The 27,672-nt window shown below is 39.3% G+C and overlaps 1 protein-coding gene across 1 annotated transcript; it reads left to right on the top strand.

Annotated features, from left to right (window-relative positions):
* Window positions 1–789: 789 nt before the first annotated feature.
* Window positions 790–27,117, top strand: LOC135470784 (annexin A6-like). Its single transcript, XM_064749826.1, has 18 exons — window positions 790–1,094; window positions 6,867–6,948; window positions 7,493–7,587; window positions 8,262–8,375; window positions 9,175–9,265; window positions 10,009–10,157; window positions 10,627–10,804; window positions 11,202–11,314; window positions 11,768–11,886; window positions 15,472–15,520; window positions 20,595–20,670; window positions 21,302–21,396; window positions 21,844–21,957; window positions 22,435–22,525; window positions 24,069–24,217; window positions 24,614–24,797; window positions 25,376–25,488; window positions 26,427–27,117. The coding sequence occupies exons 1-18, from the start codon at window positions 1,080–1,082 to the stop codon at window positions 26,550–26,552; spliced, it is 1,953 nt and encodes a 650-aa protein (XP_064605896.1). The 5' UTR covers window positions 790–1,079; the 3' UTR covers window positions 26,553–27,117.
* The last annotated feature ends 555 nt before the right edge of the window (window positions 27,118–27,672 follow it).

Below are 27,672 nucleotides of genomic sequence, written 5' to 3'. Positions count from 1 at the left end.
TTTTTTTTTTTTTTTTGGTATTAAAGCGAGTTTTGAAAATTTTGGTTTCAGAGAATCCACCGGAAATATCCCAGATCTGAATATCTTTCTTGAATTAGTAAGTTCATAATAAAATTAATTCATATTAAAAACTTTCGGAAATAGAATGTTCACCCATAAAGATCTGAGATAAATGTACAAAATTGTGTAAAGTAATTAATACAAGATCAATAATGGGCATGGAGTAAACATGCATATGTTTTCCATTATATTTAACTGGAGAGCTGCTGAATTAAGTCGCCCCAGGGCTCAAATCGGTCTAAATAAAGTTTAGATAGGAGCTATATTGTGTTGTATGTTCATGGAGTGGAACTGCCATTTTTCTACTTTACTCTCCTAATGTCCCTATAAAACAACAATTACGTTGTACGTATATGTAAATATACATATATAAAAAATAAACATACATACATGTATATGAAATTCTGTTTTATATTCGCGTCTTCTTCATGGGTGGATAAAACTGATTAGTATGCATGCACCTAGAATGTTATCACATAATAAATCTAGTTTCAAATCAATCAATCAATCAAGCAATCCGTTAATTGACCAACCTACCAATCAATCAGCCAATCAAATGGAAATAATTAAAAGAAACAAATGTAAGTGTTGGTAATCTTAGGTCTGTGCATTTTATAATAATGTTATTGTAATGAATGAGTAAAGGAAATTAAAAAAACTTTATACGCTTTATAAAGTCATATACGCTTCGGCAGTGAAGACTATTATATGCCCACATATGGGCTGGTGCAGGAATATCTGTTATATTCGCGTGTGTTATTGTACATTCGAGCTGAGCTATATAATCTTATTACACAGAGAATGTGTCGGATTTCCGCATATTTAAGTGTATAAGTCAACTATAGAAAACACCTTCTCAAAATATTTCGTATGCACACATACTCTTGTGGGCGAGCTGAGTCACGTGACGTCTACATTGTACTGACGCTGAGTTATCTGCGTGTACCGGCGACAGGCTATCGACACGTTTGTTAACATCCCATATTCACTACACAGAGAGCTATCTCGTAACAGCAACGATGGGAAACTCTTGGGTAAGTTATCTCTGTTCTTCTTTCGACGAACAATACGACGTTAAGGGGCGTTTTATTTTGTTGAACTGAAACAGTAGCAGATTTAGAAAGTATGCACAGCTACATATTTATTCCACTAGATGTGTATATCGTGTTAAGTTGACCTGAATAGGCTATAAGAGCATGCAGTATTTTGGGCGTGTCTCGCCAGTTGTCATGTCCAAGTGGTGTACCAGAAGACTGATTTTACACTCTAACATATACAATGTGTAATGTTAGGAGTAACTTTCAGTAGGCCTACATATATACATGTGTGTACGCTGGGCACTACACAGCTTTACTAGTGACCTCTTTCGACATCTTCAACAATTTAACACTGTCGTCGTTAATACATACTCTCTTCCAATATATGCCTACACCCATATTTATCATTCATGAAAATTAAAAAATTTAAAAGAGAGAGAGAGAGAGAATACGCTTCCAGGTGTATATTATGGTACGTATGATGCTGGAGAGGTATACTAAGTAAAATTGTCGAAAAAAATGGCTTTTCTATGTTACTGTATACATAGAACTCCACATTGATTTGTGTATATGTTCTTTGCATGCGCAATATGCCGACATGTAATGTGTATATTTACCTGTATGTTGACTAAAACCTCATTTGGCAAGCTTGATTAAGAGCCTAGATCATGTATACATATCTTGGGTATCCATATATAGGGCATTTTCTCATTTTAGAATGATATATATCCCTTTTGGAACGCAAGAAAGGTTACCATGCGTTGCGAAACACATCAAATGACATGAAGAGGAAGTTAATTACCGATATGAATTATTTAGAGTGCGTCAACGTTCATTATCCTTTGTAGATGTACCGTAAATCACATCTCCGGGTTACATATGGGACAAAATTAATGCAGTGCTCTGGAGTTTTCGTTACAGATTGATACTTGGGATATGGTATAATCTTATAAGCTATTTTATCTCAGGTTAGTCATTGTTATCTATATAGGTGTTGATGCTAACCCTACACACATCCGCTATTTAAACTATGTCAGTACAGCCAGCGTGGTAGTATCCGTGTACACATGTAGAGTAGGCCTTAAACTGCCTTGGAGGTTCAGTCATACGTGGGCCGGCAAATGGTGTATAGCGTGAAGAGCTTCCTGTACATTCATGCATACATAGTAAGTGTATGCACAATCCGATCAGAGCCTCAGGGCGAACCTTAATGTAATTCCTGACTCTGACTCATATATATATATATATATATATATATATATATATATATATATATATATATATATATATATATATATATATATATATATATATATACCGATCAGGCTCTTCTTAATGTATATACGATAAAAATAACGGTCTTCAAATTATGACTGTGGCATATATACGTATATTAATGTATCTCTGAATCGTCTGTGTGTGTTTGTGTTGTGTGTATATTATATACATACCTGGAAGTCCACTCATTCATGATTGCTGTGAGATGTACACAGCACCCCGCACAAGCATTTCTTTTTGAATGCGATATAGTGCTGTTTCAAGAAAGACCGCCAGGGGCAACCACGATTCAATTTGCTAAACTTCATTTATTTGAAAAAAATAAATGAATAAATAAACCATTGCCAACCAATAGAAATTACCTTGCAACCTTGCCCACTTTTGCATATACATATAGTGCACATGCAGCCAACTTTGTATACAATATACGCTCTAGGTATGTTTATATCGTATCAGCGCATGATTTATATGTTATGCATGTGTTAACTGAATGTTTACTAAAACTTACGACATTCGATGCTAGCCTATTTACCTGACACTGCCAGAATAACTTGTGTTTTAATTAATTACATTTGAAATAACACTCCAAGACACACATCAAAACACGCACACTTTACGTGTATGTTTATGTATATATTCTAAGGCTTTAGAATATAAGTTGTAGAACTTGTATGCACTGATCAAATGAATACTTAGGATATGCACGTCTTTAGACAGGACTATTGGTTTACACATACCATAGAGTCGTACACAATGTTACCGCGTCCCAGATAAGCCCACCATACTGGCAGAGATGAATGTGTCCATGTTGACCCAGCATGGAGATCGTCTCGGGTCACTGGGTACATGACATGCCACACTGTGCTCGTTTTTCCAGGTGAACAACACTTGTTCTTCTATGGAAGCCTTTCTAGTGTAACCCTTATATTGTATAACTGACTCATTCACGGATAAATAGCCCTGGCCTACCACGCAAATTCCTGTCATTGTGTCATAAAGATTTTATTTATTTATTTGAGAGGTGTTTTACGCCGTACTCAGGAATATTTTACTTATATGACGGCATCCAACGGCTTATGGCGAGAGGAAACTGGACAGAGCCCGGGGGAAACCAGCGACAATCCGCGGGTTGATGGAAAACTTTCCCACGTATGACCGGAGAGGACGCCAGCATGAGCTGGACTTGAACTCACAGCCACCGTATTGTGCCGCACTGGCGTGCTAACCTTCTATAAAAGTTTAAGTTTTGAGATTATGCTCTCTTTCTCTAGCTTTAGACAACTATTTTGAAAGACTAGTTGTGAACTTCAATAGTGATGAGGACAATACAACTACTGTGTAGATTTATTACAGGTTACGTCAGACGATAGTATAACGGTTTCAGGTATCCCGTTATTACGTATAAAGTGCAGGGCAAAAATCCCGTAAGCCCCCAAAGAAAACTTTACATGGAGTAATTTTCATTAATGGTAGTATTGTATTAAAAAAAATGTGAAAATTTTGTTATGGCCATGAAAAAGAAGACGCAAAACAAGCAGACAGCTTTATCAGTTAGGATTATATTCGAACCCACAGTTGTACGTCAAATGCAACAATTGGCTCTTATTCGCAGACATATGCTTTGTAAAGAATGCAGTTGTATTTAAATCCATATCATGTTATCCACATCATACATACATGTGTTATTAATAGCCTGTGGTGTTAAATAAACCAACCCTCTGCTATTAGCAGACATACTAGCTTGGTACCGGTATAGAGAATGATGTTTGATCCTGTATGTAGAACGGTCAACATGCCAAAACTGTATTGGTCAATCTAGAAGCTATAAGATATCTAGAAGATATAATTATTATGCCATTGTTTTCGGCTCACCATATACCTACATACATAATTATGCATTTATTCGACAATATGGGGATTTACTATGATCTCAGCGATATTTCGCTTATATTATGACGACCAAGTGTAGGGGTGCAGGAAACCAGCGCCCTTCTCCAGGTAAATGATAAATCTCCGGGCTTAAAGCCGCGTCATTCAGTAGGCTGGTCGTCTGTCGTGAGAGCAAAGACTGATTGAGTGGTACTTAACAATTTTTCAGTCATATGACGACGAAGTTCGTAGGGTGCATGTACGTGTAATATGCGTCCTTGTGCAGAACGGATTTCCACCGCTCTTTTATCTAGTGCTGCTTCACTGAGACGATTTACCGAACGCAAGTAAGGCGCATCGCCCGAGCCATCATACTGATACTTGGCAACCAGTCTCTGCACTATCCTCTTAATGCTGAACGCCAAGCGAGAAAGCTATAACGCCCTCTTTTAAAGTCTTAGGTGTGACCCGATCCAGGATTGACCCTGGATCTACCGCACCCGAAACAGACGCTCTACCAACCGTGCTATCTGGGACCGTATAATATAAAAGACATCACAGCTTTCTGACTTTTACGAACAAAGCAAAGGACACCACAGCTTTCGGGCTATTGAGGAGAAAGCAAAAGACATCCCAGCTTTCTTACCATTGCAAAGAATGAAAAAGACATTACAGCTTTCTGATTATTCAGAGGAATGCAGAAGACATCACAGCTTTCTTACTATTACGAGGAATGAAAAAGACATCACATGCGGCTTTCTGACTGTTAAGAAGAATGAAAAAGACATTACATGCGGCTCTCTGACTGTTAAGAAGCATGAAAAAGACATCACAGCTTTCTGGCTATTACGAAGAATGAAAAAGACATCACAGCTTTCTGACTAAAAGGAAGAAGGACAAGACATCACAGCTTTTTACTATTACGAAGAATGCAAAAGGCATCACATGCAGCTTTCTGACTGTTAAGAAGAATGCAAAAGGCATCACATGCAGCTTTCTGACTGTTAAGAAGAATGAAAAAGACATCACATGCGGCTTTCTTACTGTTAAGAAGAACGAAAAAGACACCACAGCTTTCCCACTATTACGAAGAATGCAAAGACACCACAGCTTTCCGACTATTACGAAGAATGCAAAAGACACCACAGCTTTCTCACTATTACGAGGAATGAAAAAGACATTGATAACATCTAAATTAATAAGAGGAATGCAAAAGATAGACACAGCCTTCAACATATTAAGGAGAATGCAAAGATGTCAACGCTTTCTATCACTATTCAGAAAAACTTAACTTAAAAACCTTCTAACTTTTCACGAAAATACAAAAGACATCACAGTCTTCTATAAATATTCAGAAAATAAAAAAATATAAATGTCTTCTAACTGTCCCTGCAGAAGAAATTGTACTCACGGAGATCCAACACCTTTGTTCGTATTTCTTGCAACTGAGGGATAATAGAATTCACGAGTTTTATGTGCATTTGACTTTATAGAATTAAATACTGTATTTGAACCATACAAGAAATGCCATCAAAAACCGTATATCAAAAGTAGTTGTTCCCCAAGTGTGGGAATATTTGACTAGTTTGGGAGTAGCCTATATATATTGCTATGTATTTAAGACGAATTTACACGCCTTACATACCGATATACGTGGTAAATATATATATAGTTACAGTATACATGAACACGTGTTTAACGATCATGACCTGTAGTAACAATCACAGTAAGATGATTTGAAAACGTGAATCATCGAAAACATAAATTGACCTGTACCAACAGTGTTATATTTATAGTGCATTCTTATTAGATTGCATGGGGTTTTGCATAATGAGATGTGATTACATTAAAACAGTCCTTGAAACAGCAATACAAGGGAACATAACCGTATGTCTGTGTAACGGATTTGTCACGAGACATTTAATACAAAAATGTGCTGAAAGAAGACGGCAGACAGTTTATTACACACATGCAAGTGATCACATCGGATCATATCAGAGAACAGGACAATGTACAGGAAAATTCACTGGGTGCGTTGATGAAGAGGCTATCATGTAGAAGATGTGGTGGAAATAAGTCGTGCAATTTGTTGTCATGGAAATGTTTACCGGGAAAGGAACATTCTGAATAAGTTTTAATTGCTTGAACGTTTAGCATGTGCATGCATAATGAAGGAAACATAGTTAGCTTCTCCAAGGAGTAAAACTGTTTTATTTTGGCTGCCTTTATATGTCCTTTATTCATGGCTCTAGGAATTTTTATAATGATTCTTTACCACGAAAATCACATTTAAAAAAATGCACCGAACTTAATTGCTCAAAGCTACAGTTAGTTTCAGTACATGCTTCAAATGAGACTCCCATTTCTCCAGTTTCTCTTGTCTTGTTTTATAATTCTTGGGATTCAGGGACATAGCGAAAGAGGTGTGTGTGTTTAGAGGGGCATTTGGGGGAGGGGGAGAGGAGGATTGGTTGGGAGGGACCATTACTTTAAAACTCGAGTGGCTGGCGAGTTGTTCCAGGAATGTTATAAAATGTTGTGAACAATCTTTTCAGTCCCCTTTTTGCAGAAGTGCCATTATATCAAGTAAGTGCTTTTATAGTTGATGTTTTTGTCTTTCAGGGCCATGGAACTGTTCGTGATGCGGACGATTTTGATCCGGAACCATCCGCTCAGAAGCTCAAGGACGCCATGACTGGGTTCGGTAAGTGGGGATAAATAAATGCTTGGTTAAAACCTTTACGCCACAATAGCAGTATTTCCATCATATAGTTTAGCGAAAACATCTTCGAAGCAGGAAACGGTATATTATTTTCATGAGAAGGGAAACACCTAAAACATACATAAAAAAGGAGACGGACGCTTTTAAAACCACGAAACAAAAATCATTTAATTTATAAAAAGCGAAAAACCATGTTAAGCATTTGTTCACTGCAAGCTTAAGCAAGTACTCTGAATCGATATAAACAGTGTACCAAAAGTTTTCTTTTTGACGGCGATAAACCAGCTAAGTAATATAATATTTCATGCCACATGCTAGATGTAGTATCAAGCTGAACTATTTTAAACCCATAAGAAATTGTCACCCTTGTTTAGTCATCTATATGGTCTTCGTTGCCATTGCTGCCTATTGCCACCATCAGGCCCTTGACCTTGACCTTAAATCATAGGAGTCACAGGAGACAATGTTTTGATCATGACGTTCAACACCGATCAATCAATCAAATCAATCTTCGTTGCCACTTTAGGAACCAGTGAAGAACCTATTGTCGAGATCCTCGGTAACCATTCATTCCAACAGCGCAAACAGATCGAAGATGTGTTTAAAACGTCATTTGGCGAGGTAAGTGTTTCTAAAGCGGCTGTTTGTCTATAAAACATTTCTGGTGAAGCAAAAACTGTTATAAGATATAGTTTCTATGTACAAAGTCTATGAAACATCATTTGGTGAAGCCGACAGCCTATAACTAAGTAATCTATCTGTACAAAGCCTATAAAATGCTATTTGGTGAAGCCGGAGATCGCATAAAGACGTGATCTAGCTGTTTAAAGTCTATAAAACATAATTCGGTGAGGTGGGTCTTTCGATGGGCGTAGTCCATCTATAAAAAGTATACAAAACATAAATCTGACGAAGTAGCTGCAACCATATGACTGTAGTGAAAATCTGTATGCTATTCAATTTCATTTCATGGCGTACAACTGCATGACAAATTTCGTTACAATTAAAAATAAGAAGGTTTATGCGCAATATTATATAAATAGTCTGTGATTCTGCAATTGTTTCACACTGTTAAAATTGTAAGTTGTCACTGGTGTATATCAATTCGAGTACATGGAAGTACTGCATGGATAGTATAACCAGAGCAGCCACGACAGTGTGACAAACGTAACCAGTGAAATCCGCTTCTTTAACTGTTCGTGTAAATGCTTAAATTAATTGTAACTTCTATACACACTAGCACCATTGTTTTTATTTTTAATTAAAATGTTTTTTTTTTATTTGTTTTAAAATAGGATCTGGTGGAGATGCTCAAGTCAGAGCTGGGAGGAAACTTTGAGGATTTGGTTGTGGCTATGTTAACTGCTCCTAGATTGTACGACGCCAGGGAAATTAACAGGGCCATATCGGTAACTCATTCTACGCTATTGAATGTTTTGGGGTTTTGGGGTTTTTTTTGCCCATGTGCCGATCAAAACTTTGTATATGTCAACATTTATCTAACACATACAACTGATCAGCCACAGACATGAACATTGGAGACGTGCTCCTACAGAAAATTAACATTCCCTGAGGTCAGTCTTCACATGATTTTGCGATAATTAACATTCGATGAGGTCAGTCTTCACATGATTTTGCGATAATTAACATTCCATGAGGTCAGCCTCCCCATGATTCTGCGCCAATTAACATTCCATGAGGTCAGTCTTCACATGATTCTGCGCCAGTTAACATTCCATGAGGTCAGCCTCCCCATGATTCTGCGATAATTAACATTCCATGAGGTCAGCCTCCCCATGATTCTGCGATAATTAACATTCCATGAGGTCAGCCTCCCCATGATTTTGCGATAATTAACATTTCATGAGGTCAGTCTTCACATGATTTTGCGATAATTAACACTTCATGAGGTCAGTCTTCATATGATTTTGCGATAATTAACATTCCATGAGGTCAGTCCTCACATGATTTTGCGATAATTAACATTCCATGAGGTCAGTCTTCACATGATTCTGCGCCAGTTAACGTTCCATGAGGTCAGCCTCCCCATGATTCTGCGATAATTAACATTCCATGAACTGCGATATTGATGGGTTTAATGTCTTCTGTCAGTATCTCTTTTTTTGTAATTTGTCACATCTATGAATTATTTCCATCTTCTGATTGGCCAATTGTAGGTTAAAATGTAAATATACTTTCCTCTGACAGGGTGCTGGCACGGATGAAAGCATGCTGATTGAAATTTTGGCTACTCGCTCAAATTCAGGAATTGAGCAGATCAAAGAAGAATACAAAAATGGTAAGTATGCAAAAAATGGTATTGCTACTAAAATGATAAGCTTACCCCAAAAAGGTAATTGTATAAAAATGGCAAACATATTGGCAAAACAAATAAGTTCTGATGTGCAATTCTGATGTCATTTGTTGAGACAAAGGCAAAGTATGTCTGTGTCAAACCTTTTCTCATGCACAATATTTCCCAGTACGTGTTACCGAACGCTTTCCTTCTCCTCGATGGCAAACTGGGCTGGGGATCCATCGTGCCATTACGTAGGTAATAGGATTCACTTTGGACATGAGATTCACGTTGGACATGAGATTCACGTTGTACATGAGATTCACGCTGGACATGAGATTCACGATGGAAATCAGATTCACGTTGTAAATGAATGTGTCTTTCGAAATTCCGGACGATATCGTTCTCATAAGACAAACAGGGCTGGTGATGGATATTGCTCTATTATAAACATATACACCAAGTGAAACATGGAGTGGAGCCTCCATGACCGAGGGGGTTAGCACGCTAGCACGGCGCAGTGACACAGGAGCCTCCCACCAATGCGGTCATTGTGAGTTCAAGTCCAGATCATGCTGACTTCCTCACCGGCCGTACGGGGGTCTGTCAGCAACCTACGGGTGGTCGTGGGTTCCTCCCATGTCGTATTAGTGAAATATTGTTGAGGATGGCGTAAAACACTAATCAAACAAATAAATAAATCCAAACATGTAGTGGAATCTTTATATTTTCATGTTACTCTACAGAGTTTGACGCCGATATGGAAGAGGATTTGATGGGGGACACCAGCGGTTATTTCAGACGTCTGATGGTGTCTCTTTGCAACGCAGGTAGAGACGAGTCCGAGGATGTGGACTTTGACCTAGCGCGAGAGGACGCCAACAAGATCAAAGAGGTAAAACGGTAGTTCGTGCGTAAGGTGCACACAACACTTAAAAAACTAGATTACAACGTTACATAAAGCATGCGCGACTGCAAACATACAGATCATTGGGGACGATTTTTTAGCAGACTAGGCCTCGATATAGATAACAAAACATTCTTCACTAAATAAACTTAAGTAAAATGCAGCGCAAAAATGTTCACAAGAAGTAATGTAGCAAATACGTTTTATATATAGAATACAGATAGATTTATATCAGCATTTTGACTCTAATTTCTAAGGATTGAAGTTTGGTAAACTTGTAACAAGAACAAGGGAAGAAGAGATGAGAACAAGTGCTTGGAGCCAACACATGAAGTGAAACTGTCCCCATTCATAGGCTGACGGGTTGTTTAACGCCATGCTCAAAAATCTGCACATAGTATCATCACGTCGTGTCTGTCCTTGTCCATTACTTTTTGTATTTGTACTTTTTCTTCAGGCAGGAGCTGACCAGTGGGGTACAGAGGAGGCTGATATTAACGCTGTCCTCTGCCGGAGGAACGTGATGCAGCTGAGGGCGACATTCCAGGCCTATCAGGATATTGCTGGTCAGGATATCAAGGAGGCCATAGAGAACGAGTGCAGCGGAAGTCTTCAAGACGGGTACATTGCCATCAGTAAGTTGTGTCATATTTGCATTCGATATGACGAGACTTGGCGTGATCTCAAAGCAGGCAGTATAGATACATTTCTGTTTTAGAATGATAGTTCCATTGTAGTCTCAGTTTCTCATTACTTTTTTAAATATTAAAATAATCGGAAAAGGTGAGATTCACTGTTTGTTCGAAGCTTCAGAGGATCAGTTCAGCGTAAATGTTAGGCTATACACAGACTAGCATGTTTGCCTTTTCTTCTCTCTAGACTTTTTTAAAACTAATTTCTGAAAAATGTGAGATGCACTGTCTGGTTCAAAGCTTTTCTCAGACTTGGAACTGTTACGTGTAAATCTACTTGGCAGAGTATAAAACGTTTCTCCCTGTTCTAAGACCCGAGTTTTTCTTTCTTAAATTCCAGTCAGAGCAGCGGAGAATTTGCCGGCCTATTTTGCTTGGCGTATTCATAAGAGTATATCGGGGGTCGGAACAGAGGACAAGGACTTGATTCGACAGATCGTCTCCAGAAGTGAGGTAAAAAACACGCCGTCTAAAAGTTTAAATACCGGCATCATACAGAAAATAATTTGTAGACAAAAGCCCAGACTTTAAACTAAACCCCGGATCTGACTGTTCCATGTCGCATTTGTATATTGTGCATATCTAACTGCAGTGTGTTTTGCTGTTCGTTTTGAGAGAAAAACTTCAAAAACTCGACTGATTCCATCATTTAACCGGAACTTGACAATGGATGTCTTGGACTGGCGGCCGTGTTGGAACTCAAGGTCTTTCTTCGGGAGTTCTTTTCACCATTACGGTACTTTCAAATTCATTTATTATTGACCCAATTGGCATGACCTCAAGTGCCAGTCATCTGTTGGTTGAGATTTTCATTGCACGAGGGTCTGTGTGACAAAAACACGATCAAGTATCACGCGCAGTTTATAATTATAGTCGTGAATTAATCTTTTGGATTTACTTTCACAGATTGATATGGTGGAAATCAAGGAGAGCTATCAGGAACAGTTTGAGAAGTCGTTGGAGGCAGCCGTGGATTCCGACTGTGGAGGAGATTACAAATCACTTCTGCTGGCCATTCTTAGAGAGCAATGAAAACAACAGCGCGGATGAGAAACACTGTATACTTTAATAGTGTATCTATAGGTAGGCTATAGAGAACTGTGATAGAGTCTGATCAAAGTCCAGTGAGATTCATGGACAAATTTTGTGACGTCAGCACGTCGATCATGTATGGCGTAATGTAGACAGTGCGTGTCGTCATCAGTGACGTAAGCACCTGGGTATCATGAAGACACATGACAGAGTACATTCACTTGTGAAAATTGCACATCGTGCATAATTAATAGCATATTCGTCATTAGTTTGAAGTACATCATAATGTAAACTCACGAAACTGTTTGCTTCTTCTGCCAAAAAATCAGTTGAAGACAAACGGGCATACTGCAATAACAAATAATAAAACAAGATTTCCAGCTGTTAAACTACTTACGGCTGGAAGTATTGAATATTACCTCTCTTAACGAGGCCATTCATAGCGTTGTTTTGTCGGCTATCACCAACTTCCACCTTACACGTCCTCCAGCCACACACCCTACACCCATACACCCCCCACTCACACACCCACAACTCACACCCACAACTCACACACCCTCATTGTTCTGTAGGTACGTCGAATGAATGGATGAATGCTTGGGGATTAACGTCGCCTTCAACAATTTTTCAGTCTTATGACGACGAGGAGTCATTAGGTGTGCATACATATAGTGTGATTTATTGTGGCAGAGCGAGTCCATGCCGCCAAAGTGCTGCCGCCACTGAAGAATCATGCGGAAGACACCAGACACGACACCCCACCCAGTCACATTATAGTAACACCGGGCCAACCAATCTTGTTTCCTTGCTCTAACCTCACAGTGCTGAGCGCCAAGGGAGGTAGCAACAATGTTTAAAGTCTTAGGTATGACAGAAAGCAGAAAGGGGCCTCCGTGGCTCAGTTGGTTAGCGCGCCAGCGCAGCGTAATGACGCAGGAGCCTCTCACCAATGCGGTCGCTGTGAGTTCAAGTCCAGCTCATGCTGGCTTCCTCTCAAGCCGTACGTGGGAAGGTGTGCCAGCAACCTGCGGATGGACGTGGGTTTTCCTTGTCTCTGTCTGGTTTCCTCCCACCATAATGCTGACCACCGTCGTGTAAGTGAAATATTCTTGAGTACGGCGTAAAATAGCAATCAAATAAATAAATAAATCAATCAAAGTAGAAGCTCACCACGATAGGGCTGTTATACTGCTATCATATGCTGACAATAATGTACATTCAAAATGGCATATCTCCTCGATATGACTGAAATCCTGACAAGATGGTGTAAAGCCATGATCATTCATTGAAAATAGTACCATCTCATACAGCGACCCATTGCCTGATGGTATGTTCAGCCCATTTGTTTTATGCCATGTTCCACTAAACATGCACTGTATCATTTAAACGCACTGGGAACCCTTAAGTAATAAAAGCAAAAAATAACCCAGCCTTTCGTGACAAAAATCTGTATCTGCATGATTGTGTAATATTATAAAGCACATTCAGCTCTAATTCGGTATTGAGAATTAAGCCCAAGTCTATATGATCTTGGAACCACGGTTTTCTTTATGGATAAAGGTGACATGCATGTAAGCTATACAAGCTCGTGAAGGCCAATTTATTTACTTGATTGTTTTCCTACGCCGCACTCAAGACTATTTCGCGTATACGCCGGCGGCCAGAATAATGGCGGAGGGTAAAATTGCAATGCTATGAAAAACTCAGTCTTTTGCAAAATGCATGTTGATTTAATTGCATGTTGGCACGATATGCTGTGTGCATTAAAAGTGTGTTTTGCAGTGTAATTACCAGCGTATGCAACTTCAAAACCTGACAGGTTTTTTTTTTTGAGTGAGAGCAGCCAATGCCACGCCTAATGCTTTTAACGTTTTACCACAGGAGCTTTTATCTACCACTAGTCCAATCTCGTCTCTCCGCACATAATAGAATGTGTGGGGAGACGACATTGGGCTATGTGTAGTTTACTTATGCAACAGCGTTTACGTTATTCTTACAGACAAAAACAAACAAACGTAATGTAAAGTAACAGAGCGCAAACTTCCGTCACAGCTATAAGTATAAATCCTCCAACCTATACAGAGGACATATTTGTGTCGTATCTGGCCAAAGTAAAGAATCGTTTAATTTAAAATCCAAAGTGAAATGGATAATTGCTTGTGCCACGACTAAGCTGTGTGCAAAGTTTTTAAAAAATTCTTCGATAAAGATCCAGATCCGGAAGGCCACCATACAAGTGTCATAAATACCAGTGCATAACTTTCCTAGCAAAGTTGTTCATAGACATTGAAAATGGTAAAGAATCGTTGGAAAAATTCCTTGGATCCGTTTTCACGTTCCGATCATCACCAAAATTTAATGCATTGATGACTGGTTCAATGTCAAGCTGTACACAGAATTTCATCCAAATCGGTCCAATTCTTTTTGGACAGAAGGATGAATGAACAGACAAATACACAGGGAGACCGACGAAAGCAAAACATTCTGCGTTTAATAAAATATCATTAATAAATTCGAATTTGGGAGTTATGAAACCATGAAGGTCAAGCAATTGCATAAAATTTATGCTGGTGATTTATACACCGTATCCAAGAATGTACCCCTTCTTTTTAGATTTGCATGGATGAACCTTACGGAAGCCCATAGAGAACATCTCGCTACCTCGACCTTTTTAACACAGGACGAAGCGAAGTAACGAGGTAACGAAGCGAGGTAACGAGATAGCAAAGACAGGTAACGAAGTAACAAGGTAGCGAAGCGAGGTAACGAGGTAACGAAGCGATGCGAGGCAGCCAGGTAGCGCTGAGACAGAATCTTTGTTGGGGTATATATAGTGATTTGCGTCCGTCCTATTAATCTTGACTACGCCATATTTCAGTACTTGGAGGTAGGAATCTGAAATTTGATTAATTCTTTATTTAAGTAAATTTATTTTTTTGTTTACTCAATTGCTGTTTTGCGCTGAATCGAGAATATTTCACATCGATGGCAGCCAACCTTATGGTGGAAGGAAACCAGACAGAGCCCGCGGAAAACCTGCGACCACCCACAAGTTGCTTACAGACCTTCCTGTGTACGGCCGGAGTGGAAACCAGTCAGAGCTGGTCTTGAACTCACAGGGATCGCATTGGAGAGAGGTTATTACGCCGCACTAGCGCGCTAACCTCCTCGGCTGCTGAAATTTGAGTGACGTAGTCATGTTGAGTGATGTAATACTTAATAAGGCACCGGGGTGCAAGAACCCCATTGCAAGAGATCAACTTACAGTGCATGCCTCAGCTTGGCACTAGAGCGATTGGAATAAATGCACCCCACCTCGCTGCCTCGCCTGTAGTAGCGAGGAAGCGATGCGAGGCAGCGAGATTATGTTAATTTCGCTATCTGGCTGTCTCGGATCGCTACCTCGCTACTTCGTTACCTCATTACCTCGCTTCCCAAACGCGTTGCCTGGCTGCTCTGAAGTAGAAAGGTCGAGGTAGAGAGAAGTCCTCTATCGGCCTCCATAGAACCTACAGAAATCTGGACCGTATTATCAACTCTGCTTTTCGGAATTCTGTGTATCTTTTCTTTGCTGCCAGCCAGACACTTTTTGGGACACTCCAGACACTCTACATGGGAGCAGCGTTGGTATGAAAATATAGTAGAATGGAGGGTAAAAGTGAGGTGAAAGGTAAGGAAGAGGCTCAGAGTGACGTCCCCCTGATGGTATACCCATGATACAGTTGTTGACATAGGAAAGTCCAGATTTTAACAGTTAAATATGGAAGCCGGATATGGCTATTCGCCTGAAAAATATAAGGTGAAATAAAAACGGGAAAACACTAAAGGGCGAAAGTTGGAAACGCGGAAATACCAAAGCGTAAAAGAAAATGCGAGGCGAAAACCCGAAAGCGCTTCGTTGTTTTCGCTTCGTTGTTTTCGGTGTATCTCTTACTCATAAATATATCTGCATACCCTGGAGATTTACTGGACAGTGTAACCAACAAGTTTCTAATCCCGATATTAGGGTATATGGGATGAGTTTGATGGGGTTTTATGATCGAAAGGCTACTGTCGATGACGCTCTAAACTAGAATAGGTAGATAGATTTGTTTTCTCAAGTCACAAAATCACAATCAGTTTTGCAATACTGTTATGCAGTAAACCGTTAGAAATCCACAATGGACGTTATAGATTAGATATGCGCCGATTTCCTTGAATGCAATGTGTTTATGTTAATTTGAATCGACCCGTCAAACTCTGGGTTCATGAGATTTGAATTTGAAGCACGGATTTCCGTATTTCCTATACTTTACAAGGTGACTGCCAATTTGAGGAAACTAATTTTTCGTGTGAAAAGTCAGGATCGCTGTCTCAGTGAAATCTGCTAGAGCCTTATTTTAGGATGTTTCGGGTTTGTCGTACTTGACAATTTCTCAGTCATATGACGACAAGGAATCATTAGCTATGTATACACACTGCGGCTATTTGTGGTAGGGCGAGTCGATGCTGCCAAAGTGCTGTCGACACTGAAGTACCATGCGAAGTACATATAAAAATGGCGTTACTCATATGTAAAGGCAATATCTTATCGCCACTTTCTCTTATACTGGAGTTAAAGATTGCGACAATGCATGAGCTGTGAGTAAAATTAATATTTCACAGTCGTAACTCTCGTTCCCAACTTAGAGTGTTTTAAACAATTTACGTAATTAGCAGCGTTGATTGTGTTGTTCTCACACATATAACTAAATTCCATAAACAAAAATAGCAATTTAGTCCGAAATGTCTGCATTATATTATACTGGTATTTATATAAATATCAGTAATACTATATAAATATGAATATCACGTACTGTAAACAATAATACAAACGCACAAATGTCGGAGTAATGCCAATGAAGTAATAGCTGGGAACAGTGAAACCATGGAAGTCAATGAATTAGGTAATATTATTTAACAGTTTCCAAGGTCGAGGGCATACAGGCATATACAAATCTGTATAATGCGACATATTGTGAACAATGTTATTATGTATAAACACATGCTAAGTGCGTTAATTCTTAACTAATAAGAGCATTACCAAAGCCATAGATCGGCTGCCAAGTGTTATGTACACGTTCGTGAGAAACAGCCTTACACAACTTCCCATTGGTCAGTTCTAGCCACGTGACGGTGGTGCTAAGAGTCATATCTCGTGTGGAGTAACGGCACTCTTATAGCTCACTCTTGGTCAATTCGCCACCACCTCTCAGCCCTGAACAGAAATCAAGTCACTGGTTTGTGTGTGTTGGTGTTGTTAACCTTCAAAATTTAAACAAGAAAAATGACGGTAAGTCCAATCCACGTAGCTTTTAATACTATACCCATACACACTGAAGAACTGTCTATTTTTTCCGTATCATGGGTAACGTTGTGAAGTATGGTAAACACTTGTGACAGTATGGGCGTGTCCCATGTTTACACGCTGTTATGTGCAGACTGAATGAAAGGCACTCATCGTGGATCGCACTCATCTGTCGAATTAATACGTTATCATAACGGGATCTGTAGTAGCTCTGTATGTATATAACTAACGGTCAGTGTATAAGTAATACGTTTATGTGGACATAAGCCTGTCTATACATATATGTCATTATGCATTGAAAGTTGCGAAACCCGTACTGCTGATAAATATACATTTTTCATCCATGGTATATTACTTTTCATCTTTTAATGTCAAGCTCAGCAACAAATCCCACTAAGTTTGTTGGTTGCGGGTGATTTCGCTGGAGAACTCGCGGCAAATGATATAGCACTAAATTTAGTACAAGAGTCGGCAAAATTAACAAAATCGTTTACACGTTAGATCTGAAGGCAACTAATGTGGTAAAAAATCACAAATATTAATATAATTAAGAAACAACAACCAGGCTTTATCCATGGCCTACTACATACATTGTATAAACATAGGCATGTATGGCACTTACCCAAGTGGAGTATATGTATCTCATACAGTCAGACATAAAAAAAGGGCGTCTGATATTTTTAGACTCGCTAGGAGCATCTCGTCCCAGTCAAGAGTTGATATAGTCTCATCCAACGTCATAACGTCATCGTGCTGTCAGTTGAAGTATGAAGAGTGTACGTACAGGAAGGATTGCTATGTCAGCCAAATTGGCTGCTTGCGCATAACACGTGTTTTGGTAGTACATACTCAATGCAGTCCTGTCACTAAGTGCAGCTATAAGGGTGTATACATATATCCTAATTCCTCAACCGTTTGGCATCTGAAAAAGCAACTTTAAGTGCAATTTATGCACACTTTTAAGATGTTTTGGAGTCAGAATTACATTGGTTGGATTGGCCAATTTCAGGGCTTCAAAAAGTGTAATTTTATCAGTCTGCACAGAAGTATGTCTTCGAAGTGTTCTTGAACAAACACCTTGCAAACATGCAAAAAGGTTGAAGAATTACAGTACATGTAGGTATGTTACTATATAGGATGTGAAATAGAATATGAAATATGCAGCACATCCCAAAAATCAAACGGAGCCCCTGATAACTAATACGTTGATGCAATATTGGAATGCAGCAATATAACTCCCCCGATTGCGCAGATTTGAATAACCGCAGGACTTCATGTTAGGCGCAACTTTTCACCTTGCGTTGTACAGCTTAATTGTATGATATGTGAAGCACTGGGTCATCTCACCATTAAATTTAACCGGTGCATTTGTTTCTGAATGAGCTTGCTGTAGAAATCGGCCCAAGAGTAGAAAGAAAGAAAGAGAGAAAACATGTGGTAAAGGTCAGGGTTTAGCTATTGTGTTCTTCTCAAGGAGGCATCGTCGTTTGTCCGATAACATGCATACCCATAGCCACGTCGGTGCTACGTGAACTCGTTCAAATAGACTATTGTTAGAGATTCCTCCGTGTAATAGAAGAAAGTATTTACTACACGAATCCTACAAAATCAGAGTTTCTTTAAAACTGTTAGGCCTAACAAATGGCTATTTTATAGATAAAAGAATAACAAGATTTTTGGTTTACTGACATGAAGCGACTATAGTGTTCCGTTCTTGTTAAATGCATTTCACACACTATCCCGCGAGATCAGTAATATTCCTAAATACCGCGTGAATGAGAATGCCTTAAGACTCTTGGTCTATCTGCCCGAGAATAACCATTAGCATAACAATATGGACAATACTCAGGGGTACCACTAGTAACTTGCGGTAGCTCCAGTTTTGTATTTTGTATCCAGTAAGTACAAATCTAGAAACAGTCGGATTTGAACTCCTCAGTCTTTAACGGTCACAGAGAATTCCGCACATGCCAGCCTCACCGCATGAATGTCAAGTGCCAACAAAAACAGAAAAAAGAAATTTTTTTCAATTCAACATGTCTAGACAAGCTGGGCCATTAGACATCCACAACGTATAACAAGGGTGTGGAATTGCAAACAGTTAAAGTCGGATGCTTGGATTCACCATATAGCTTGAACAAGGCTTATATACACATGTATACAATGCTTTAAAAAAACCCATCGTCACATGATTACCAGCTTGCCAATTGCTGGAATTACCCAGCTGACCTTTTTCTAAAAACATATTGCGGACGGGTTGATTTGATCAGAAGTGACATGCTCTGTGTAACACGAATTAAGACGTATGTGTTTTAGTGTAAGGGTCAAGGCAAGTTAACATTTCAGGCAAGCTCACACCGGGTGTGTTTTTATGTGCTCGGAGTCGATCGATGTGTGTCGACCACGTGGCGATGTAGATTGGTAGAGCGAGAAGCAGTTAGCAGTATATAGGTCTCCTGTTCAAAACATGATCCGCGAAAAAACATTCATTGCCTCCTATTATAAAGGTGTTCTCTCCACCATACCGCTGAAATATTGTCGATGTGTTCCTAAGCCATAATCATTCATTCAAAACATGACCCGTGCCATAATCATTAATTCAAAACATGACCCGTGCTATTACTACGATCAACATTAATGTTTTTGCAGATGTTTGTATATCTGTTTGCCTGCAACTTAACAGAAAAAAGTTATGAACCGATTTATGTGAAATATTGCGCACAGATCAGCATAGGGCCAAGCACGAATATTTTACATTTTGTTGATGATTCCGGTCTCGATCCAACACGGCTCAATGAGCCTCTAGACAAAGCGGTCGCTGCATATGTGAGTTCAAGTCCAGCTCACGATTACTTCCTCTCCAACCATATGGATGGTCGTGAGTTTCCCCCCGGGCCCTGTATGGGGTTTCCTTCCACCATAATGCTGTTCGTTGTCGTATAAGTGAAATATTCTTGAGTTAAAAGACACCAGTTAAAATAAATAAATATATAAATACATGTAATGCTGCAGTTTAAATTTCCCTTCTGTGAATCTCAGGTAGAGAACATGTGAAAACTTGACGTCGCGAAAATACACCCCATACGAATCTTTTGGCACGTTAATTATGGCAAATAAAGATTATGAGATTAGATGATCATGTTCCAAGCTTTGCTTTCACAGTAATATATGTCGGAATGTATTTTTAGCTTTGGATTTCGTGCAGATTTAATTATGGAAGCGTCGATTGACTCTGAACGATGGCTTTCTTATTCTGTTGCACCGACATATCTTTTTCCCATTACGACGAAATAACTGGAGTGTATATGTAAACTATTCGTCATCAAAAAGAACAGACAAGAAATATATCTTTGTATATTTCATTGGCCTATACAGGGTACAGTCAAACCAGTGAGTGATTTCAACGCTGACGCTGCTGCTCAAACCCTCAAAGATGCCATGAAGGGATTCGGTAAGGCAACGATGTTAACCAGCTTGTGATTAGAGACGTGTTCACTTAATTTGAAGAAAACATTTTAGGTTTATGCTCCAACTGGCCAGTGTAGTTATTCTTGTTCTTAAATGACGTTCTTGAATTTAAGCCTATGCTTTCCTATATATGTGTTTATACGATGCACATTTGAAAATGATTTTGGTTTCACAAGTGAGGCTTATAATTACCAAGTGGCTTATTCTCTACTTCAGGTCTTTCCACAATATGTAGTTTTTCTCATGCTGGCTTCTTCTCCGGTCGTGCAAACGTGGATGGGACTACCAGCAACCTGCGGATGGTCATGGTTTCCTCCCAACATATACTTCTAACCGCCGTCGTATAAGTTAAATATTCTTGAGCACCGCGTAAAACAGCCATCAAGTAAATAAATAAATCAATATGTACTTTTTCAACAGTGATATGGCGTTATCGAATCCACTTCACGCTTGACTTGGCTGTGGCTGTACGTCAGGTATCTGTCGAAGAAAGTGGTTTCCCAAAGTCTATGCCAGGTTTCCTCCACAAACCTGTCCACCGTCATATGTGGAAATAAAACCGTTGGTTTTTGCTTTCAGTAACCGTCATTGTCACGTCGTTGTTCATTCTTCAGGCACCAGCGAGGAACCGATTGTGGATATTCTCGGTAACCATTCTTACGAACAAAGAAAAGAAATCCAAGATGTGTTCAAGACCACATTCGGTCAGGTATGAATGGATTAGCGAATTATGTATTCTTCGGAACTTGACAATCGGGCTTGCTGAATCAGATGGTTAAAACTCTGGCTCCCCGTAACTACAAGGCCCTTGACCAGTCAGATTGTGAGTTCAAATCCAGCTGCTGTTGCTTCTGCTGCGGCTTTATTTCTGAAGGTTTTTCAGGTGTACCTACCGAAGGTCACTAGTAATTTACTCTACGAGTTCTCCGGTTTTGTCCACACATGTAAGTCTGACACTGGTGGTATAAATTTTTCATGAAAAACATGTATACACCATATACATTAATTATCTAGATATGCCACTAAATTCCCATCTAAACCTACTATTTCACCAACAGTTAATTGCGATTCTGCATGGCTTCATGGAGAAACCCTTTCATCAAAATGATGGCTTGTACAGCGCGACATTTGCAAAAAGATAAATCTTTTTTCACAGGACCTGGTTGAGGAGTTGAAATCTGAACTGGGAGGTAACTTCGAGAACATCGTCGTAGCGTTGCTGACACCTCCCAGAGTGTATGATGCCAGGGAACTGCATCGTGCTCTCAGCGTACGTAAATATACAAATTATACGTTTAGAGAATTTATCATTTCCAGTTAGTGATTTCAGTGCTTTGACCAAGCAATTACAGCCTCGGCCTTGTAAATATGAGGTCTGGGTTCGATCCCGAGTGTGGCCAAGCTTAAGACGCCAAATACGAAAATCTATGATTTTGGGAAACTGATTATAAATATCATGTGACCATTATGGGTCCGGATATATGGCGATTGATTACTTAATCGAAGTAATTAAAGAAAAAGTCTATTACTACATGTATTACTGATATTACTTCACTAGACTTCATATTAATATATAGTCCATATTCTCTTTACAATTATCTCAACCAAACTTATAACTAGGCACAGACTCTTTTGTCGAAATCTTTGTTCTTAAAAGTTTATTTCTACGAACAAGGTCACGTGGTGTACCACTGTAAGCGTGTTACGCATGTTACGCAAGTTACGCAAGTTACGCATGAATTTGTAGGGAATTGGCACAACAGAGAGCATTCTCATCGAGATCCTGTGTACTCGCTCCAATGAGGAAATCGAGGAGATAAAGGAAGCGTATAAAAATGGTGAGAGAATCACATCGGATTTTTTTTGTTTATTTGTTTGTTTTTGATTTTTTTTCTGTTATACTGACAAGTGTCTCCAGCGACCGTCATGTAAGACTACACAAAACACCGCTTACAGCCATCAAGGCAACAAATGCATTTGGAACCTGACAAATTCCTTCGCGGTTCAAGAATTGTACTCGGCCCTTACAGGTTGACCTATAGCAGTATAGTATGAGTACGAATAAGTATGAATGTCTCATCCGCCATCACTGTTCCGATACCAAGAGTTCAGATCCAGGCTGTGACCTGATTGGCTCACTTTTAGCCCTTTGTTTATGTATTTAATTGATTGGTGTATTACGCAGTACTCAAAAATATTTCGCTTGCACGATGGCGGCCAGCATTTTGGTGGGAGGAAACAGGGCAGTGCCCCCAAAACACTCCGATTTCATTCTCCCTTACACCTGACCCTCGTTGCAGAAATGAAACATTCTGGGTTAAACATCAACCAAATGGAAGGGGTAAATTAGTTTGTGTAAATCGCACCTCAGTATAAAATATTTATTTATTTATTTGACTGGTTTTTTACGCCGTACTCAAGAAGAATAAACGGCCGGAGAGGAAGCCAGCATGAACTGGACTTGAACTCACAGCGACCGCATTGGTGATAGACTCCTGGGTCATTACGCTGCGCTAGCGCGCTAACCAACTGAGCCACGGAGGCCCCCAGTATAAAATATATATTTCTATATTTTAACGTGGAAATGCAAAGATATGATGATGTATATTAAAGATTTAGCTTTTATTAGTGGGTCTAGGTGTTGGTAAACAGTCCTTTTCGCTGGCGACTAAGGTTTGTCTGGTGCCTGACAAAGAACCGCTGTTTACATGCGGTTTCCTCCACCCTGAAATGTGACAGTCATCTTATATTCAGAGATACAGGGAATTTGTAGGTTTTCCTTCACTCATTTTTGGTTGTAGCTAAAGACTCTTCGGCGCTGTGGTATACGGTGGTTTGGTTCCCATAACCAACTAGTGCATTGATCGTATGCTGCTTACTTCACAAGGACGCAGATTCTGGAGCCATGTTCGTGGGGCCTTGGTGATAAACGGTTTACAACGCTCGTGTGGCCGTTTGCCCAGTTTAAAGTTCATTGAACACCCGTTTGTATTCTTTACCAATACATTGTGCATCTGTACATACGTCACTCATGGAAAAGCTCTTCAGCAGTTTGTCAAATGACTGTGGTTTAACCCGGGTAATCCAGTTTCCTACTTCCATATAACTGGCCGTTATCATACATAATCAAAACAATCCATCAAATCAATCAGAAGGTGCATTTAGTATGGCGGGAAAAACCTTTATAGTATAATTAAAGACGTGCAGCATAGAGAGTAATACCAGAGCAGCTACGACAATGTGATAGCTAGCATGTGGTCACACGTATATATATATATATATATATATATATATATATATATATATATATATATATATATATATATATATATATATAAAACATACAGATTATTAGAGACTTCCTGCATTGTTCTTTGTCAGAGTTTGAGAGTGAGCTTGAGGAAGATTTGAAAGGGGATACCAGTGGTTATTTCGGCCGCCTCATGATATCTCTAGTTAACGCCGGACGGGAGGAGTCCGAGGACGTGGACTACAGTCTGGCAGCAGAGGACGCACAGAAAATCAAAGAGGTTGAACTCATACATTATTTTATTTTAGAACCGCCCACCTCACCCTCCCACAATCAGTACTGCGGGGCTGGGAGGACGTAACAGTACATTGCTTCACCATGACAAGTTTAAGTTTCTGGTCGTTTATTCCAATTAAATCGTTTTTGTGTTGCTTTGAACAGTTTTCTGCACCAGCATTCTGGGAAGTTCGGTATATGCGAGAACATTTGAGGTTAAAGGGTACATGTGTGTAATAAACAACAGCACAACTGCTCACCTTTAATTCGCTAATAACGTCGGCTTTTATGAAATAACAGCGTCTTCCTTACTCTCATTTCAGTTCGACCAAAGTTTGCTATGTGATCTCTTGTCTTTGTATACGATGAAATGTACAACGCTTTCCGTCAATTTTTGTAGGCTGGTGAAGATCAGTGGGGAACAGATGAATCCGATATAAACGCCATCTTATGTCGGAGAAGTATTCCCCAGTTACGAGCGACATTCTTTGCGTACAAACAAGAAGACTGCGCCAACAAAGACCTGAAGGAATCCATAGAGGGTGAATGTAGCGGTAGTGTCAAAGATGGCTACTTGGCAATAAGTAAGGATTTAATAGTCTTATTCATGAGACTGATGTAACCTAAGATCAAGTTAGAAAACCATCCTGATTCATGCTTAAGTTTTGCATGTTTAGCCCGGAACCTAAATTTTCTTGATTCTGATTGGTTTTCGTGGAATAACTGCTTTAACTATTGGACGATTTTGATAACAATATGTGAGTACATTAATTCTGTGGCCTCTAAGAGCAAGTTCGAAAAACATTTTAATTCATTAAGTTTTGCAAATTTAACGTGGGATTTAAATACTCAGATTTTTTTCATCTGCTGTTTTTAGGTTTGTATGTGGCTAATGGACCTCTGGTTCAGTCATTTAAGGCATTCCTTGCGGAAGATCACAACCCTTTAAATATAAACATCCCTTTATTAAATAAATCAATATCTTGATATAATTAATAAGTCTTCCAAATTCTGTGTAATATTATTCCCGGGTTGAAATTTTTGATATTATGGCGTCAACAGTTCTCAGAAACATAATGTGGGATCAACCAAGTATTTACATGTAATATACTCCTAAACTATATTCTTTGTTACTTATGTTGTTCTGTCTTTAAATTTTCAGTCAAGTCTATTGAAGACTTGCAGTCCTACTTTGCTTGGCGGATTAACGAAAGCATTGCTGGTTTTGGGACGAATGACCAAGATCTCATTCGACAGATCGTGTCGCGGAGCGAGGTATGTATATTCTGTCAATGTCGGTGTTGTATTAGACATTCGTATACCACTCATGAACCATAATGGACGCTGTGGGTCAGTACCTTCTGTATGTGCAAGTGAACAGCTTCTATCCCCAAACAGAGTTTCGCCTAGAGGATCCTGTCGGTGGATACTTTAAATCGCCATTTGTCCCGCTTAACTAACGTCTTGATGGTGATTTTCGGGAGACATCCAATCAAATATTTCAGGTGCGTGATCTTTGAAAAATAACATACCTGTGTCATTAACATACTCACATCAAAGACATGGCGTTGAAACAGACATTCGTATACCAACGATAATGGACATTCCAGATCAATAATCACAATATCTAAGAACTAAGAAAGTATTTAATGTGAGAAATTTAGAGGAAGTTGTGCATGTCAAAAGAAACGGTATTCAGTACGCCTTTAATTATATTGTATTCCTGCATAAACCAGGATTCTGCTGGTGGATTAAGCATCCTCGAAGCCTGGTCCCTTTATGGTTACGTTTTAATGTGATTGTATGTTTAATGTGATGACAACACAGCATAATGAATATTTCTAAACCAGTTACGTCTAATAAATTGCAGTTAACATCACTGCATTTTTCATTACCATATTCTGCTTAAGCTATGGTGCTAGGGGGCGTGTAAATTGCTACTATTCATGCATTTGCATGAACCGTCAGAATGAAAAAAAAAACCTGTCTGAGGTAAACTGACAAGAGGCAGTATTTTACCAGCTACGTGTAACCATTTGCCAGTCATCACACTGTCAACGCTAGTATGGTTTTACTTTCTATACTGTTCGTCTTTATTTAGGTTCATGTGGGAAAGACTTTTCTGAAAAGAGGATTGCTTGCAGACGTGAAGTCGCAAAGCTACCGATTGTCGTTATATCCTTTTCTATCATTCTTTTCTCTATCCCTTTCAGATCGATTTGGTCGAAATCAAGCAATCGTACCAGGAACAGTTCGAGAAAACGTTAGAAGAGGCTGTATCTGGGGATTGTGGCGGCGACTACAACAGCATGTTTATGGCAATACTTCGCGAGCAGTGAAGACATTTCTTGGATTCTTATTAACCTTGAGCTGAATATTTTAGGCATGCTGATGTCTGGACTCCACATGGTGTCTGGACTCCACATGGTGTCTGGACTCCACATGTGCGTCCACATATGCACGCACCACGCGATGTCCATTCACATACTGTCTAGGTGCCGTGGAACTCCATTTGTAGGGAGAATGACTATTTAAGAACTGATCTATTCTCTTGAGAATAGTGTAAATATTCAGTCAACCCTGTATTCATTAAGATGATCAGTTTGTCTTTAAAACAACTTTGACATGTACTGTAAATTTATTTGTTCTCACTTAAACTGAATATTCCTGACTAAAATTTGGTCGCGATGGTCAAGGTGGAAACTCCCGTCCCAGTTAAAAGCCCAACAAAGTTTTTTCAGTACTGAACACGGCTCACGTATCTGAACAACGTATTATATACTTCGGGATTCCGTTCAAGGTGATATAATTGAAGTTACATGTATTTGTCCAAAGTGTTGTGTTCTATAAAACATCAGCAACTGAAAAATGTTCCGTATTTATTTAATACATGACTTTCTGTTATTTGTTTGTTTTTTTTTTTGTTTTTTTCCCCACTTTTCGCACTATACATAAATCGAAGACATAATATTTGCCTTGTGATTATCACGCGATAAATATTGTTGAGAAACATAAATTTGGGCTGCAGCATTACGTTAGTATCTTTCTTTCGTATATATAATATATACCCAGTGAGTTGCCAGCATGATCTTGACTTGAACTCACACCGGTGAGAGGCTCCTGACTCATTACGCTGCGCTAGCGCGCTAACCGAACCACGGAGGCGCCTCCTTGAAAGACGCTAAGAGATTAGGGATTTGGATTATTGCCATGATCGAGATCGACACAAACCACTGCGTCCTTGCATTGGTTGTGAAAAAAGCCTAAGAAACTTCTTTGCATGGACATTCCACCATCACGGACGCTGGTATATTTTTCAGCCCAAATGATTTTACCCGCTGTATAACTATAGCCTCTCTCTACTGTAACTTGTGGAATCTACCCTTACAGATAAAAAAGAAAATGTTTGTGATCTGGGTCACATATAGTGTTTCGCTATGCCATACATGGATATGGGTT

Source organism: Liolophura sinensis, chromosome 7 (assembly GCF_032854445.1).
Source record: "Liolophura sinensis isolate JHLJ2023 chromosome 7, CUHK_Ljap_v2, whole genome shotgun sequence".
Lineage (NCBI taxonomy): Eukaryota > Metazoa > Mollusca > Polyplacophora > Chitonida > Chitonidae > Liolophura > Liolophura sinensis.
Note: the sequence above shows the minus strand (reverse complement) of the source record. Positions and strands in the feature narration are given on the sequence as shown.